At 47.9% G+C, this 12533-nt stretch overlaps 1 protein-coding gene across 1 annotated transcript; it reads right to left on the reverse strand.

Moving 5' to 3' along the window:
• Positions 1–3049: 3049 nt before the first annotated feature.
• On the reverse strand, positions 3050–8957 carry LOC123426783. Its single transcript, XM_045110666.1, has 8 exons — positions 8419–8957; positions 6721–7287; positions 6532–6638; positions 4955–6350; positions 4624–4851; positions 4309–4542; positions 3945–4198; positions 3050–3858 (listed from the first exon to the last, which is right to left on the reverse strand). The coding sequence occupies exons 1-8, from the start codon at positions 8590–8592 to the stop codon at positions 3387–3389; spliced, it is 3432 nt and encodes a 1143-aa protein (XP_044966601.1). The 5' UTR covers positions 8593–8957; the 3' UTR covers positions 3050–3386.
• Positions 8958–12533: the final 3576 nt, after the last annotated feature.

Raw genomic sequence — 12533 nt, forward strand, 5'->3', positions numbered from 1 at the left:
ATGAAAGGGGTGTTACAGTGCGATCTTGCTACTCACCTTCATCAAACGGGCCCAATTTTTTTTTCCACGCTTCCTAATGAACTTCATAAGAAGACACGTCATTTTTTCTGACAATCCGTGTTTTTTCTGTGAATTTCCATGAAAAAACAGGTAAGACCAGATGTAGGACGTGACGCAACGTGCGTTTGGTTTTCGATTTCATTGAAAATTTTGTGTGGCACAATTGGATGTGCATTCTCAAGTGCCGGCAAAAGTTGGGTATATTTCATGCATACATGCATGTACATCATGTGCAACCCACGGGTGTCGGTATGGACGGGAGGGGTGTTACAATGTGATCTTGCTACTCCCCTTCATGAAACGGATCCTATTTTTTTCCACGCTTCCTAATCAACTTCACAAGGAGGCACGTCAATGTTTTTATTTTCTGATTATCCGTTCTTTTTCTGTGAATTTACACGCAAAAACAGGCAAGAACAAATGCCAGACGTGACGCAACGTGGTTTGCTCTTTGATTTTGTTGAAATTTTGCGTGGCACAATTGGATGTGCATTCTCAAGTGCCGGCAAAAGTTGGGTACATTTCATGCATGCATGCATGTACATCATGTGCAACCCACCGGTGTCGGTATGGACGGAAGGGGTATTACAATGCGATCTTGCTACTCCCATTCATCAAACGGATCCAATTTTTTTTTCCAAGCTTCCTAATGAACTTCACAAAGAGGCACGTCATTTTTTTTATTTTCTGACAATCCGTGCTTTTTCTGTGAATTTCCATGAAAAACAAGCAAGAACATATGTCGGATGTGATGCAACGTGCGTTTGGTCTTCGATTTCGTTAAAATTTTACATGGCACAATTGGACGTGCACTCTCAAGTGCACGCAAAAGTTGGGTACATTTTATGCATGCATGCATGTACATCACGTGCAACCCACCGGTGTTGGTATGGACGGAATGGGTGTTACAATGTGATCTTGCTACTCCCCTTCATCAAACGGACTCAATTTTTTTCCATGCTTCCTAATGAACTTTACAAGGAGGAGGCACGTCAAAAAACTTTTTTTTCTGACAATTCGTGTTTTTTTTTTTTGAATTTCCTAGCAAAAACAGATGCCTGACATGAAAAATTATAGAAAATGCACGAAATGTCAAAAATTACAAAAAATGGCGTGACTCCTTGCGATGATCACTATGGCGTGTGAAAAAAATTGGTTACGTTTCATGAATCAAACTAACATCATCACATCACCGTTTTAAGTGAACAAAGATATTAAAAAAATCAACAACGTTAGTGAGCCCATCGTTACAAGAGATTTACGTCCATTGTTATAATGCTCGAACGAAATAAGGTAATCCAATAATGACATAAAAAATGTGTGTGTTCTTTTTTTAAATCGTGTACTTTGAAATTTTATTTGCATTTTTATGAACTGTTCGTATTTTTTTTAATGTAAAGAAGGCCGATATTTTTTAACATATTTCAAAAATTGGTCAATATTCCGAAGAAATAATAATAACAACAATTAATTTAGATAACATAACAAAACTTAATTTAGATAACCATAGTTCATTCATATTACATTCGAACATAACACGACTTTAATTAAACATTACTAAAACTAAGAACGAAATTTAATTAAACATTACTAAAACTAATCTAATCGGACTCGTCGAGGTAGACGACGTCCGGTCCCTCCACCGTGCAGTCCCCGTCCGTGCCGTTGTCATCGTCAGAACTGTTGGCGAGGTTATCCGAGTCAATATGTCGTCGTCGTCCTCGACGACGGGCTGCGGATTCGCCGCGAGTGCTGCCGCTGCCTGGATTGCCGCCGCGATCTCCGCCTCCTCCCTTGTCGCCTCTGCGGTCGCAGCCCCCGCCGCTGTCGTCTGAGAGGCACGCAGGGCGACGAGCGGCCCCGATAAATCGTCGGGGTCGCCGTCCTCGCAGAGGACGACCTGCTCCTGCGGGAGTTCAACCTCCGGCAGGGGCTGGGGGTTAACGCCTGACGCCTCGGGCGGCGCTGGCTGCCGCCGGGGTTGACGGGGTTGCCCGCGGCCGCCGATGCGCGGCGGTGCTGGTTGATGACATCGGCGTAGGACTTGCCGTCCCAAAAAGCATGCCGGCCGTAGATGTTGTGCCGACCGCCGCGATGGTCACGAACCTCCTCCGCCATCGCGGCGGGCCCGAGCGTCGGGTAGCCGTCCTTGCTGACTTTCCACGGCTTCAAGAGCCGGCACCCGGACGGGACCAGCACCGCGTAGAGGTGAAGCTCCTCCGTCGCCGGAGCGTCAAGGCTCGTTGGCCATATGCTCGGCGGGTTACCACCGGCGTCGGAACTGCTGCCGCCGACGGAGGACGCCATCGTCGGGGCGATAGGTCGGGGGGAAAGGAGCAGCGGGGCGACGGGGGAGAGGAGGAGAGGGGAGGCGACGGGGCGGTTGGGCGGTGTTACTCCCCCGGAGTAAATGTGTTGCCTCGGGAAGGCGACGGGCCTCGGGAAACGGTGACTTCAGCCGTTAATGCACGGCCTCGGGAGACGGCCGGACCAACGGTCAATAGGCGGCGGCGTCAGGCGTTAATGCATCGGGCATCGGGAGAAGGCGGACCGACGGTCAATAGGCGACAGCATGAGGCGTTAATGCGTCGGGCCTTGGGAGACGGTGAACTGAAGACGCAGGCGGGATTAATGGCGGCGGCCTCGGGAGACGGCGAACCACCGACGCAGGCGGGATTAATGGCGGCGGCCTCGGGAGACGGCGAACCACCGACGCAGGCGGGATTAATGGCGACGGCCTCGGAAGACAGCGAACTGATGACCGCAGGCGGGATTAATGGTGACGGTCTCGGGAACCGACGGGCAATCCGAAACCGACGGGAAGGGGTCTGGTTTGACCGTGATCAGGTTGACATGGAGACAACACGTCACGCCAGCTGACGCGGGTACGACGCTTAACCCCCGGTACCTGTACGTCTCCGGACCGTCGTCTGGCGCCGCCGCGCGTACGTCGTATCGGGGAACTGTCTTTTTTTGTAAAAGGGTATCGTTCAATCTGAATCGTCGTTCTGTCCGGGGTTGTACTGAAGAAAAAGTGTATATTTACATCATAATAGACAATTACTAATCACATTATTGACTTCTATCTATTAGAGTGACTGCACCACCCGGGTCACCAGGTGCCTTTGAGCATCTCCGGGCCCTGACTGACTAAATTCTGGAGCTGGGACATCCATATTTGCCCTATACCAAGAATTCTTAGCATCCTGAACTACTCCGTACTAATTAATTTCTGTACATTTCCCACCTCCTCCAGCGGGACAAGAATTTACAACCGACCCAACGTGTGTATTCAAAGAACCAACCAAAGTAAGCTATATTCACATTCAGGCGAGCGCTTTGTACCACGGGCCGTGGACCTTCTCAGAGACCATGGCCACCCTGATGAGCACTTCAGCCGCCTTCACCACCCGGCCAGCGAGCTTCCCGGCGCCGACGCGGCGCAGGGCCGCATCCACCAGCTTCTGGCCCTTGGCGCCACTGCCCCCGAGAACGACCCCACGGAAGGCACAGTGGACCGCCCGGGAGACCTTCTTGAAGACGACATCCTCTGCTTGGAGGCTCTTCAGGAGCACCCGGGTTATTATCTGCCTCCTGGCCTGAATCTTGGCGTTGGACAAAGAGCCGGCCGAGGCCGACGCGCTCATCATCGCCTCAACGATCTCTTCAGTGCCTGCTTCGGGGGAGTTATCCAGCAGCTTCACCAGAGCGCCGAAGAGTTCGGAGATGACAGTCTCCAGCTCCAGAGGAGTGATCTTACAATTCTCACTCATCAGGACTTGACGCAGGACGAGCATGCTGCACAAACAGCAAGTTCGGCTAGCACACTTAATCCTGCAGACTAGGCTAAAATAACATGAGTATAAAATACTGTAGTAGTTTACCTCGTAGCCATCACTATCACTACTTGAAATTGGTCCTGCACGGCCCTCAATTTCAGAAAGTTGAGGTGGAAGCTCTCAGGAGTTGACTGCAATTGCAAGCCTTCCATACCACTGATAAGCTGTAACAAGCCAACCCTCACAAGCTTCTCAACCTTTTCTCCCTTGCAATCAGGTAAACCTGAACTACCTGCTGAAGCTACAGCAGCTGTTGGAGCTCCATGGCCAGCTCGGAGCACTGTAACACGGGGTTGAGCCTGCCACAATGGATTCAACCAGTGTCAGGAACCAGATAACAAAAAGAATGCTGCTATGCTGCTTGCATGATCCGCTATGTTATCAAGACTCTGCATAGTTAGAAACTTACATGATCTGCTGCTGACAGAACCGAAAGAGCACCAAGATGTTCACTCCATTCTGCGTCCACGATGCTCTTTGATGCTGAAATCCACTGCAGAGTTACAGGGAGAGAAGCTGACGCATTGGCAGGAGGTCCATAGCGACCGCCGAAAGCCTTCTGCACGTACTCCACTCCAGCAGAGCCTTTTATCGTCGGTTGCATCAGCTGAACATATGCCTTGCTCACTTCTACTTGCAGTTGCTATTTATAACGGAAAAATGTTAGAATTACACTGCATAAAACAACTGCAGTTAATTTAATGTATTAACACGCTCAACACACCTTTATTTCTTCCAGAGTGAAACGCAGGCCCTTGATGACAGCAATGACGAACGAGCTGACTCCAGTATCATTATCTTCAGAACTTGCAGCCAACTCGCTCAATAATTTGTCATGACTTGCCTTCATCTCATCATCCTTTGCAGCAGCGGACAGCTTTCTGACCATATCAAGCGAGTACTGCAAAATCAGCCCCAGATATTGGGTGTCCTGGGAGCCTGACTCAAGTAGCTTCATTTGTAATAAAGGAACAAAATTATGTCAATGTTTCCTGAATAAGAAAATGTAAGGAACTAGATGAATTTTTTTTACATGCATAACACTGGGATCTTACCTGGGACAAAATTTCGAGGTCAATGCTCTCATAGATTTCCTCCTTCCATCCCTTGGGAGCCAAGTCGTGCAACGAATCCCTGACTTCCTTTACCAGATTGATCAGTTGGCTGTAGTCTGGTTTGTCTCGTCTCATCGAGTCGGTAACCACATCCCAGAAAGCTTTCTCCATTGTTTCCCTCACTTTGTCTTGGAAATCCTTCTCGATGGTACGGGCATCAATAGAATTGCCAGCAATTGCGCCACCGTCCTCATGAAGCATCTCATTGACCATTTGCTCATTCTCTGTTGGCAGATTCACTGGTGATGTGCTGCTTGATGCTGCAGAAGCTCCAAACAAGGATCGGACAACAGACCTTGATCCTTTAGCATCTGTTTTGGAGTTCACATTAACCTCAGAAGACGGGAGCTTTCCAGATGAATTAATGCTCAGAGGAGTAGATATGTTTGCAACAGGGGTTGCCAATGGGCTTCCATTCTCCTTTGCTTCAAAGAACTTTGACCTTGCATCTGAGAGAGCAGAGTCCATACGACCGATGCCTGCATCACCACTCAGATGCTGAACCTTCTCTCTTAGGATATTTTGGTCGTCAGAAACCTGTTTCTGAATCGCCTTCATATCATGCGTGAGGTTGTGTGACCGCCCGTCGGCAGTTAACTTGCATGTCTGCATCATTGACAGCTCAAGCTTGCATGCAGCCCTAACAAGATCACCCTCCAATGATCTTGTATCTTTTACTTTCCACACCACAAATCTGTAAAGGTAGGTGCACCACGCTTTGTCAAAATTAACCAACTGAGTCTTGAATTTACTACTTTGACCGGCAATATCATAGGACTTCTGGAAACTAGATGATTCAGCACCATCAAGAGATGGCTGCCTTGAAGCTCTTCCTGGTCCCTCAAGTATTGTCTTAACCAACAGCTCAAACTCCCTGACAAAGCTTGCTGCTGACTCCATGAGTAGCTTCTCTTGCTCACCATCTCCACTTAAAACAGCACTAGGATGAGCCAGTATCATGTAAGCACAGAGTACCACCCTCACTGAATATCTAGACAACCTGCTTGTTTCAGAAGTTCTCGCTGGCCTTTTTGCTGCAACCCTTGTTCTTCCGTCTTTACTCGGAGGTGCCTTCCTCTTTGGAGTCACAAGGCGTTTCAGTAGATGGCCAATATTTTCTGCAGATGATGAACTTGCTGACTGACAAAGAATCAAACGTCTCTCAAATCGGTCAAGTAATGCCTTAGTAGGCTCAAGAGCTGTAGGAGATCCCATCAACATAGCTAATTCCTCAAATGGCATTGACTTCACAGATTTTTCATTAATTCCCAAGGAATCATAAGCTTGAGCTAAGGCAAGTGTTGTCTTCCTGGACTTCATGAAACTTCTCCAGCACCTACAGTATATGACAAGAAACTTCAATTAACTCGAACGTGCAAATACAACCAAATACTACTCCCTCCGTAAACTAATATAAGAGCATTAAGAACACTACTTTAGTAATCTAAACACTCTTATATTAGATTGCAGAGGGAGTACTTAGTATTCAAAGAAAATTTAAGGTATGAGAATAATACCTTGCAAGCTTTCTTGAAAGAAAATCTGCATGCTTGATGTAATCAGCATGAGCAGAACTGCACGGACTTCCTCGCTGCTTTAAATATTCAGCTCTCTTCCTCTCGGCCTGTTCCAAGAAGACAGCAAATCAGATAAGAAGCAGGACATGAAAATTAAATTGTAATCAGCGTATGTATGACAGCACATACCCTCTGAAGTTTGCTTTCCAGATGTTCTTTCAATTTAATCCTCTCTGCTTCTCTCTGGCTGCTTACAGTCATGGCTGCTTGTTGAATATGCATGAGCCGAGCCTGAGCTTTCCTCTTCTCAGCTTCTAACAACGCCAGACGTTTCTTCTCAGCAGCAGCACGCTTTTCCAGGATAGCAGATCGCATCCGCTCTGTATACTTGCTCTCAGATGTCGCCTTCTGCACCAGGGACCTCTCTGTTCTCTTCTTCAGTGCGGCCCGCCTCTGCATATCTGCATGCAGAAGGCGCATGCGGTTTTCCTCTGCCTGTCGAACACGAGTCTCGACTCTAGTCTCAAGTTCTTCCTTCTCCTTCTCTATTCGCATTTCCACATCATTCTTCGCTGCTTGTCGGAGTTCATCCAACTTGGCTAACCGGTTCTGTGCCTTTGCCAAGAGGCTTAGCCTTTTCTCCTCAGCTGCCTGAAGCTTGGCTTCAAGGCACTGTCCGTAATCTTCCTCTTGAGACGACCACGATGGGCTCCGTGGCTTCTTCCTTGCTTTGCAGGATAACCAATCGTAGAATTGCTGCGGAGGGGCAATTGACATGAGTTAATTTGATCAAGCATGTATCGCTAATTCACTTCAAACTTACTCCCTCCGTCCCAAAATAACTGTCTCAAGCCTAGTACAACTTTATACTAGAGCTAGTATAAAGTTGAGACACTTATTTTGAGACGGAGGGAGTACTTTTTAACCAAAAAAACACATACTGTAGTTATTTAGTTGTTTCTACAGCTCCTACCAGGATTACATGAACTAACAGAACTACAGCAGTTGCAGCTAAAATTTCAGTGGTAAAGTTACTTCTAAGCAAAACCAAGTGGTCGATGATTGAAAGCAAACTATCCTACCAAACTAGGATAATTTTCCTACCACCAAACAACCTGAAATCAATTTTGCTAACCTAAGCAGTTAGAACTTACAATAATTTCACCTTTATTATTTGATTAATTATTTGTCTTTTTTTTCCTGGCAACTCGGTATAAACCGATGCAGACAACTAAATTAATTTGTTTACGCTTTCACCGAACTACAGATAAAATTGAGACCTTTTCAATATGGGGGAAAAACGCTGCAATCCAAAGACGGAAACCCCCAAACTAGGGGGAAAAAACGCGGCAAAATCCAACAGAAAAGCAATTCGTGGGTCCCGTGGGACCAACTTCAGCTCACGAGTCATCACGACTACCTACCGCCAAAACAATTCCCAAAAAATGTCACTCCAACTCCCCCATGAACAGGCTCAACCAAAGGATTCTTTCACAAGTCTAAAGTTACTGTAAAATTCTTCAAAAACAGCACCACTTCCTTAAAAGTATAAAATTATATAGCACTTCAATAGCAGGACATGCAACTATCGTTTCACCAGTAAGAATGGGAACTACCAACGATGATAATACTGTAGCAAATACTCCTTCCATCCCGAAATACTTGTCCTAAAATGAATGAATGTATCTAGACTTATTTTAATTATAGATACATCAGTTTTATTCATTTTCAGGACAAGTATTTCCGGACTGAGGGAGTAGTATATAGAAAAAAAAAGGCAGTCCTTAACACTTCGAATTCACAGTTCACGCCCCCGACTTGGCAATCCACCGTGAGAAGGAACAAGGGGAAAAACGAAAAAGAACGGTATCCGACAGGGACACCTACCTGCCTCCGGTGGTCGGCCTCCTTGAGCTTGGCCTCGATTTCCTCAGTGCTGGCCGGACCGCCGCCGCCACTGGTCCTGCCCTCGAGCAGCCTCCTCCTGATTCGCGACGGCACCCTCGCCGCCGCCCCCTCCTCCGCCGGTATCTCCATCACCACGGGCTCCCTCACCCCCATCACCCCACCGATCAGACTCCCTCGCCGACCGAACTCGCCGGCGAATCCCGCAAGCAATCTGTTCTTCCTTCCTTCTCCCGTTGCTTGCGCCGCTGCTTTACTCCTCAACTTGTTTCTTCTTTTTCTTCCTCGCCGTTCTGGGCGCTATAGAGGTGTAGTACCAGGTACTCCCCGGGGGAAGCGGTTTCAGAATCGCGGAGCAGATCCAACGTTCGGGCCGGAGCCGAGACGGATAGGGAAAGGGCGTTTCGGTGATTTTCACGGCGTTAGGCGCTTCGGGACGGTTGGGTCGCGCCCTTCTTCGGGTCGTTGGGTTGACCGAATTGCCACTCCCGGCGCCTCTGCTTCTCCGTTCTGGGTTCAGGCAAATTTGATTAGAGTTCGACTGGAAAATGTGATCGGCAATCAAGGACTCAACAATACAACCTCCTCGCGGAGGGTCTTCAACGGACTCAAATCCAGTGACTTCATGAAATGGACATTAACCATCTAATCCCCATCCAGAACACATCCAACGGTCTATACGAGTCACATGCAAAAACTTGAGCATTTAGCTATCTAATCTTCATCCAAAAAGTTTATTTAGGGACAATATTTGTGTGCTACATAGTTCAGTTGGTATGCTGGAGATGTAGTTTTACTTACATATCATAAAAATAAATCAGTTTCAATTCAGTAAAGTAAGTTATTTAAAAATTCTGAACCAAAATCAAGATTACCACTAGTTGACATCCCTTTCTCATACTATCCTGGTGAGTAACCAAACATTTTCTTGTCTGTCACCATTCGGACAAAAAAACAAGGCACAAATTGAAAGATTAGGACTATCAAATACATGATCTAAAACAAATATGTATTCTGATAAAGACGAATTACATGTAGACCGTTGGATGTGTTTTGGATGGAGATTAGATGGCTAAAGTCGCAGCAAAATCGCTGGATCTCAGTCCGTCTTTAACATCCTTCGTCAACCAAACAACGAAAGGCAGAATGCACGAGAAGCACCAACGTTGCTGATGAAAAGCTCCAATCGCCAAGACCAAACCATGACACCTCAAGGCTACCGACGCACCCGAAGGGCAACGTGTAGCCGACTCCACACCCGGATGAATAGCCGCACGCCGTCGAGGCTACATCGCAGCAGAAGTGTTGTCAGCGATATCGAAAGGCATCATCGAGCCGAGTCTACACCTGAATAGCTTCCTAGGCGCACACACTCGTCATTAGCCGTCTGGTTTTTTTATTTTCTTTTCATTTGGATTTACTGAATATTTTCATTTGAATTTGGATTTCCTATCAACTCTTTTGGACTCGTCACTTGGGATTATTTTTTATTTTTCTTTCAAGTGGACCCCAACATCTTGGAAACCTTTATCAATCTCTCCAATTCTTGCCATGGCATAATTTTATTTAATAGGAAAATATTCATTTCCTCTTTGAAAATGAACATTTTCTCACTATAGTATGGAGCAACCCTCATTTTTCTTGCTTAGAAAATCACAAATAAATTCCTATTTATTGTTTGGATCTTGCCTCACCTTTCCATGCAAAAATATGCCATGGTAGTTTCAAGAATTTTAGCCACAAAAAATATTTTTGCTTCTCGTCAGAAATGGCACTTTGTGAAGCAAGTATATTTTTTCCTTGATACACTTGGGCTGAAATTTTGACCACATGACTACCTTCCTAGGAGAATCTTATCCACCAAGTTTCATCATTTAAGGCTGAGTAGATTTTTCTCAGTTTGCTCCCCAAAAATCTGTCCGTTAACTTTCCAGCTTGCTCCTATCTTGTCCATGAAGCTAGGTGTCAAGCTGAGGGCATCCAGTAGTACCGCGTTGAAGGGACTACACCCTAGACACAATCTGACATCGTCAAAAGTCTACGTATGCCAGTGCACGCAGTGGCTGTCGTGGGTATAAGTCTAATAGTAGATGTGTAGGGTACGAAAGGACGGGCAGAGCCTTAGCTACGACGAGGTTGTATGAGTTCAGGCCCCTCTACGGTGGAGGTAAAAGCCCTACATCTCAGTGCTCTTGGGAGCTTGTTGTCGAGTGGAATATGGATTACCGTGAATTGCTAACCCCTGCACCAGTGGGGAAGGGCGGCTTATATAGAGTGCGCTACCCTTCACAACGGTTCGGTGCACAAGAGTGGAGTAGTGGTGAATAACTGCATACGTTACAGGTAACGTATGTCTTAAATGCTAATAAAGGTACATGGAAACGTATGACCGTTGCCCTCCAAGGGTGTTACGATGTACAGAGTGGAATCCAGTCGGTAAGTTTGATACGCTCCGAATGCTCATCTCCGACTGGATGATGGAGGAATCGTCACCGACTGGATGATGGGAAGTCCTTAATTCAGTCGGAACTGACTAAGGGCCTTATCCTTTATGAAGGGTAGTCCTTGGGTAGGACCCATAGGGCAGGCCTACGACCCTACCCTAGGACTATAACCCCATCATTAGTCCCCGAATGGATTGGGGTTGGAACGACGAAGCGATGCTTGGAGTACGGATCCGATTGGTATGGATGCGACTTCGGTGTTGTCTGCCTTGATCCATTTTATCTTCTTGTCCAGTGATCCGAGTGGATGTATCTGTGAAACGAACCGTCAGGGACCGAGTGCTTCCGTGGAATCTTTTGATGTGACCGGTCAACTGACAGCGGCGGATTTTCTGGGATCCTCAAATTTCGGTTGCCGCGCGCTCGGCGGGGATGACAACATCGTCATCGAGTAGTATATGTCGCCTCGATTGCCACGCCGTCATCTCCTCCACTAATATCGCAGCAACCGGTCGGGGGATAAGATTTCGGGGCCACCTGCTAGTGACCCAGTCGGAACCTTATTTAAACCTCTACAGCGAGGGTTTCTCGTTGCACTCGCCCGATAGCTCGCACTTGCCCCGCTTCTCTCGTCACCTCCTGCGCACCCCAAGCTCCTTCCTTCCCCTTCTCCCCCGCGGATCTGCAACCTCCACCATGACGAAGGGGCAGACGAGCAAGCTCGAGGCGCGGAAGAAGAAGAAGGGGGCGGCTCCTGCTCAGCGGCGGCAGCAAGCACTGCCGGCGGGTTGGATCCAGGGGGATTTCCTCCCCTCCAGGGTGACGAAGGAGGACATGCTGGAGCTGGTGGAGCAAGGCATGATCGAGCACAAGACGTGGAGGCTGCCGGCGGAGGGCGAGACGGAGCCGACACCCCAGGAGGGGGAGCGCATCTTGCTGCTCAGTCACGTGTATCGAGGCTTCTCTCTGCCTCCTCATCCCTTCTTCAAAGGTATAATGAACCACTTCGGGGCGCAGCTCCTGTTGGGGAACGTCGCATGGGAAACAAAAATTTTCCTACGCGCACGAAGACCTATCATGGTGATGTCCATCTACGAGAGGGGATGAGTGATCTACGTACCCTTGTAGATCGTACAGCAGAAGCGTTAGAGAACGCGGTTGATGTAGTGGAACGTCCTCACGTCCCTCGATCCGCCCCGCGAACAATCCCGCGATCAGTCCCACGATCTAGTACCGAACGGACGGCACCTCCGCGTTCAGCACACGTACAGCTCGACGATGATCTCGGCCTTCTTGATCCAGCAAGAGAGACAGAGAGGTAGAAGAGTTCTCCGGCAACGTGACGGCGCTCCGGAGGTTGGTGATGATCTTGTCTCAGCAGGGCTCCGCCCGAGCTCCGCAGAAACGCGATCTAGAGGAAAAACTATGGAGGTATGTGGTCAGGCAGCCGTGAGAAAGTCGTCTCAAATATGCCCTAAAAGCTCCATATATATAGGAGGAGGGAGGGGGACCTTGCCTTGGGGTCCAAGGGACCCTCAAGGGGTCGGCCGAGCCAAGGGGGGGAGGACTCCCCCCCCCCCCAAACCGAGTTGGACTTGGTTTGGTGGGAGGAGTCCCCCTCCCTTCCCACTTCTTCCCTCTTTTTTTTTCCTT

This window comes from Hordeum vulgare, chromosome 2H, assembly GCF_904849725.1.
Source record: "Hordeum vulgare subsp. vulgare chromosome 2H, MorexV3_pseudomolecules_assembly, whole genome shotgun sequence".
NCBI lineage: Eukaryota > Viridiplantae > Streptophyta > Magnoliopsida > Poales > Poaceae > Hordeum > Hordeum vulgare.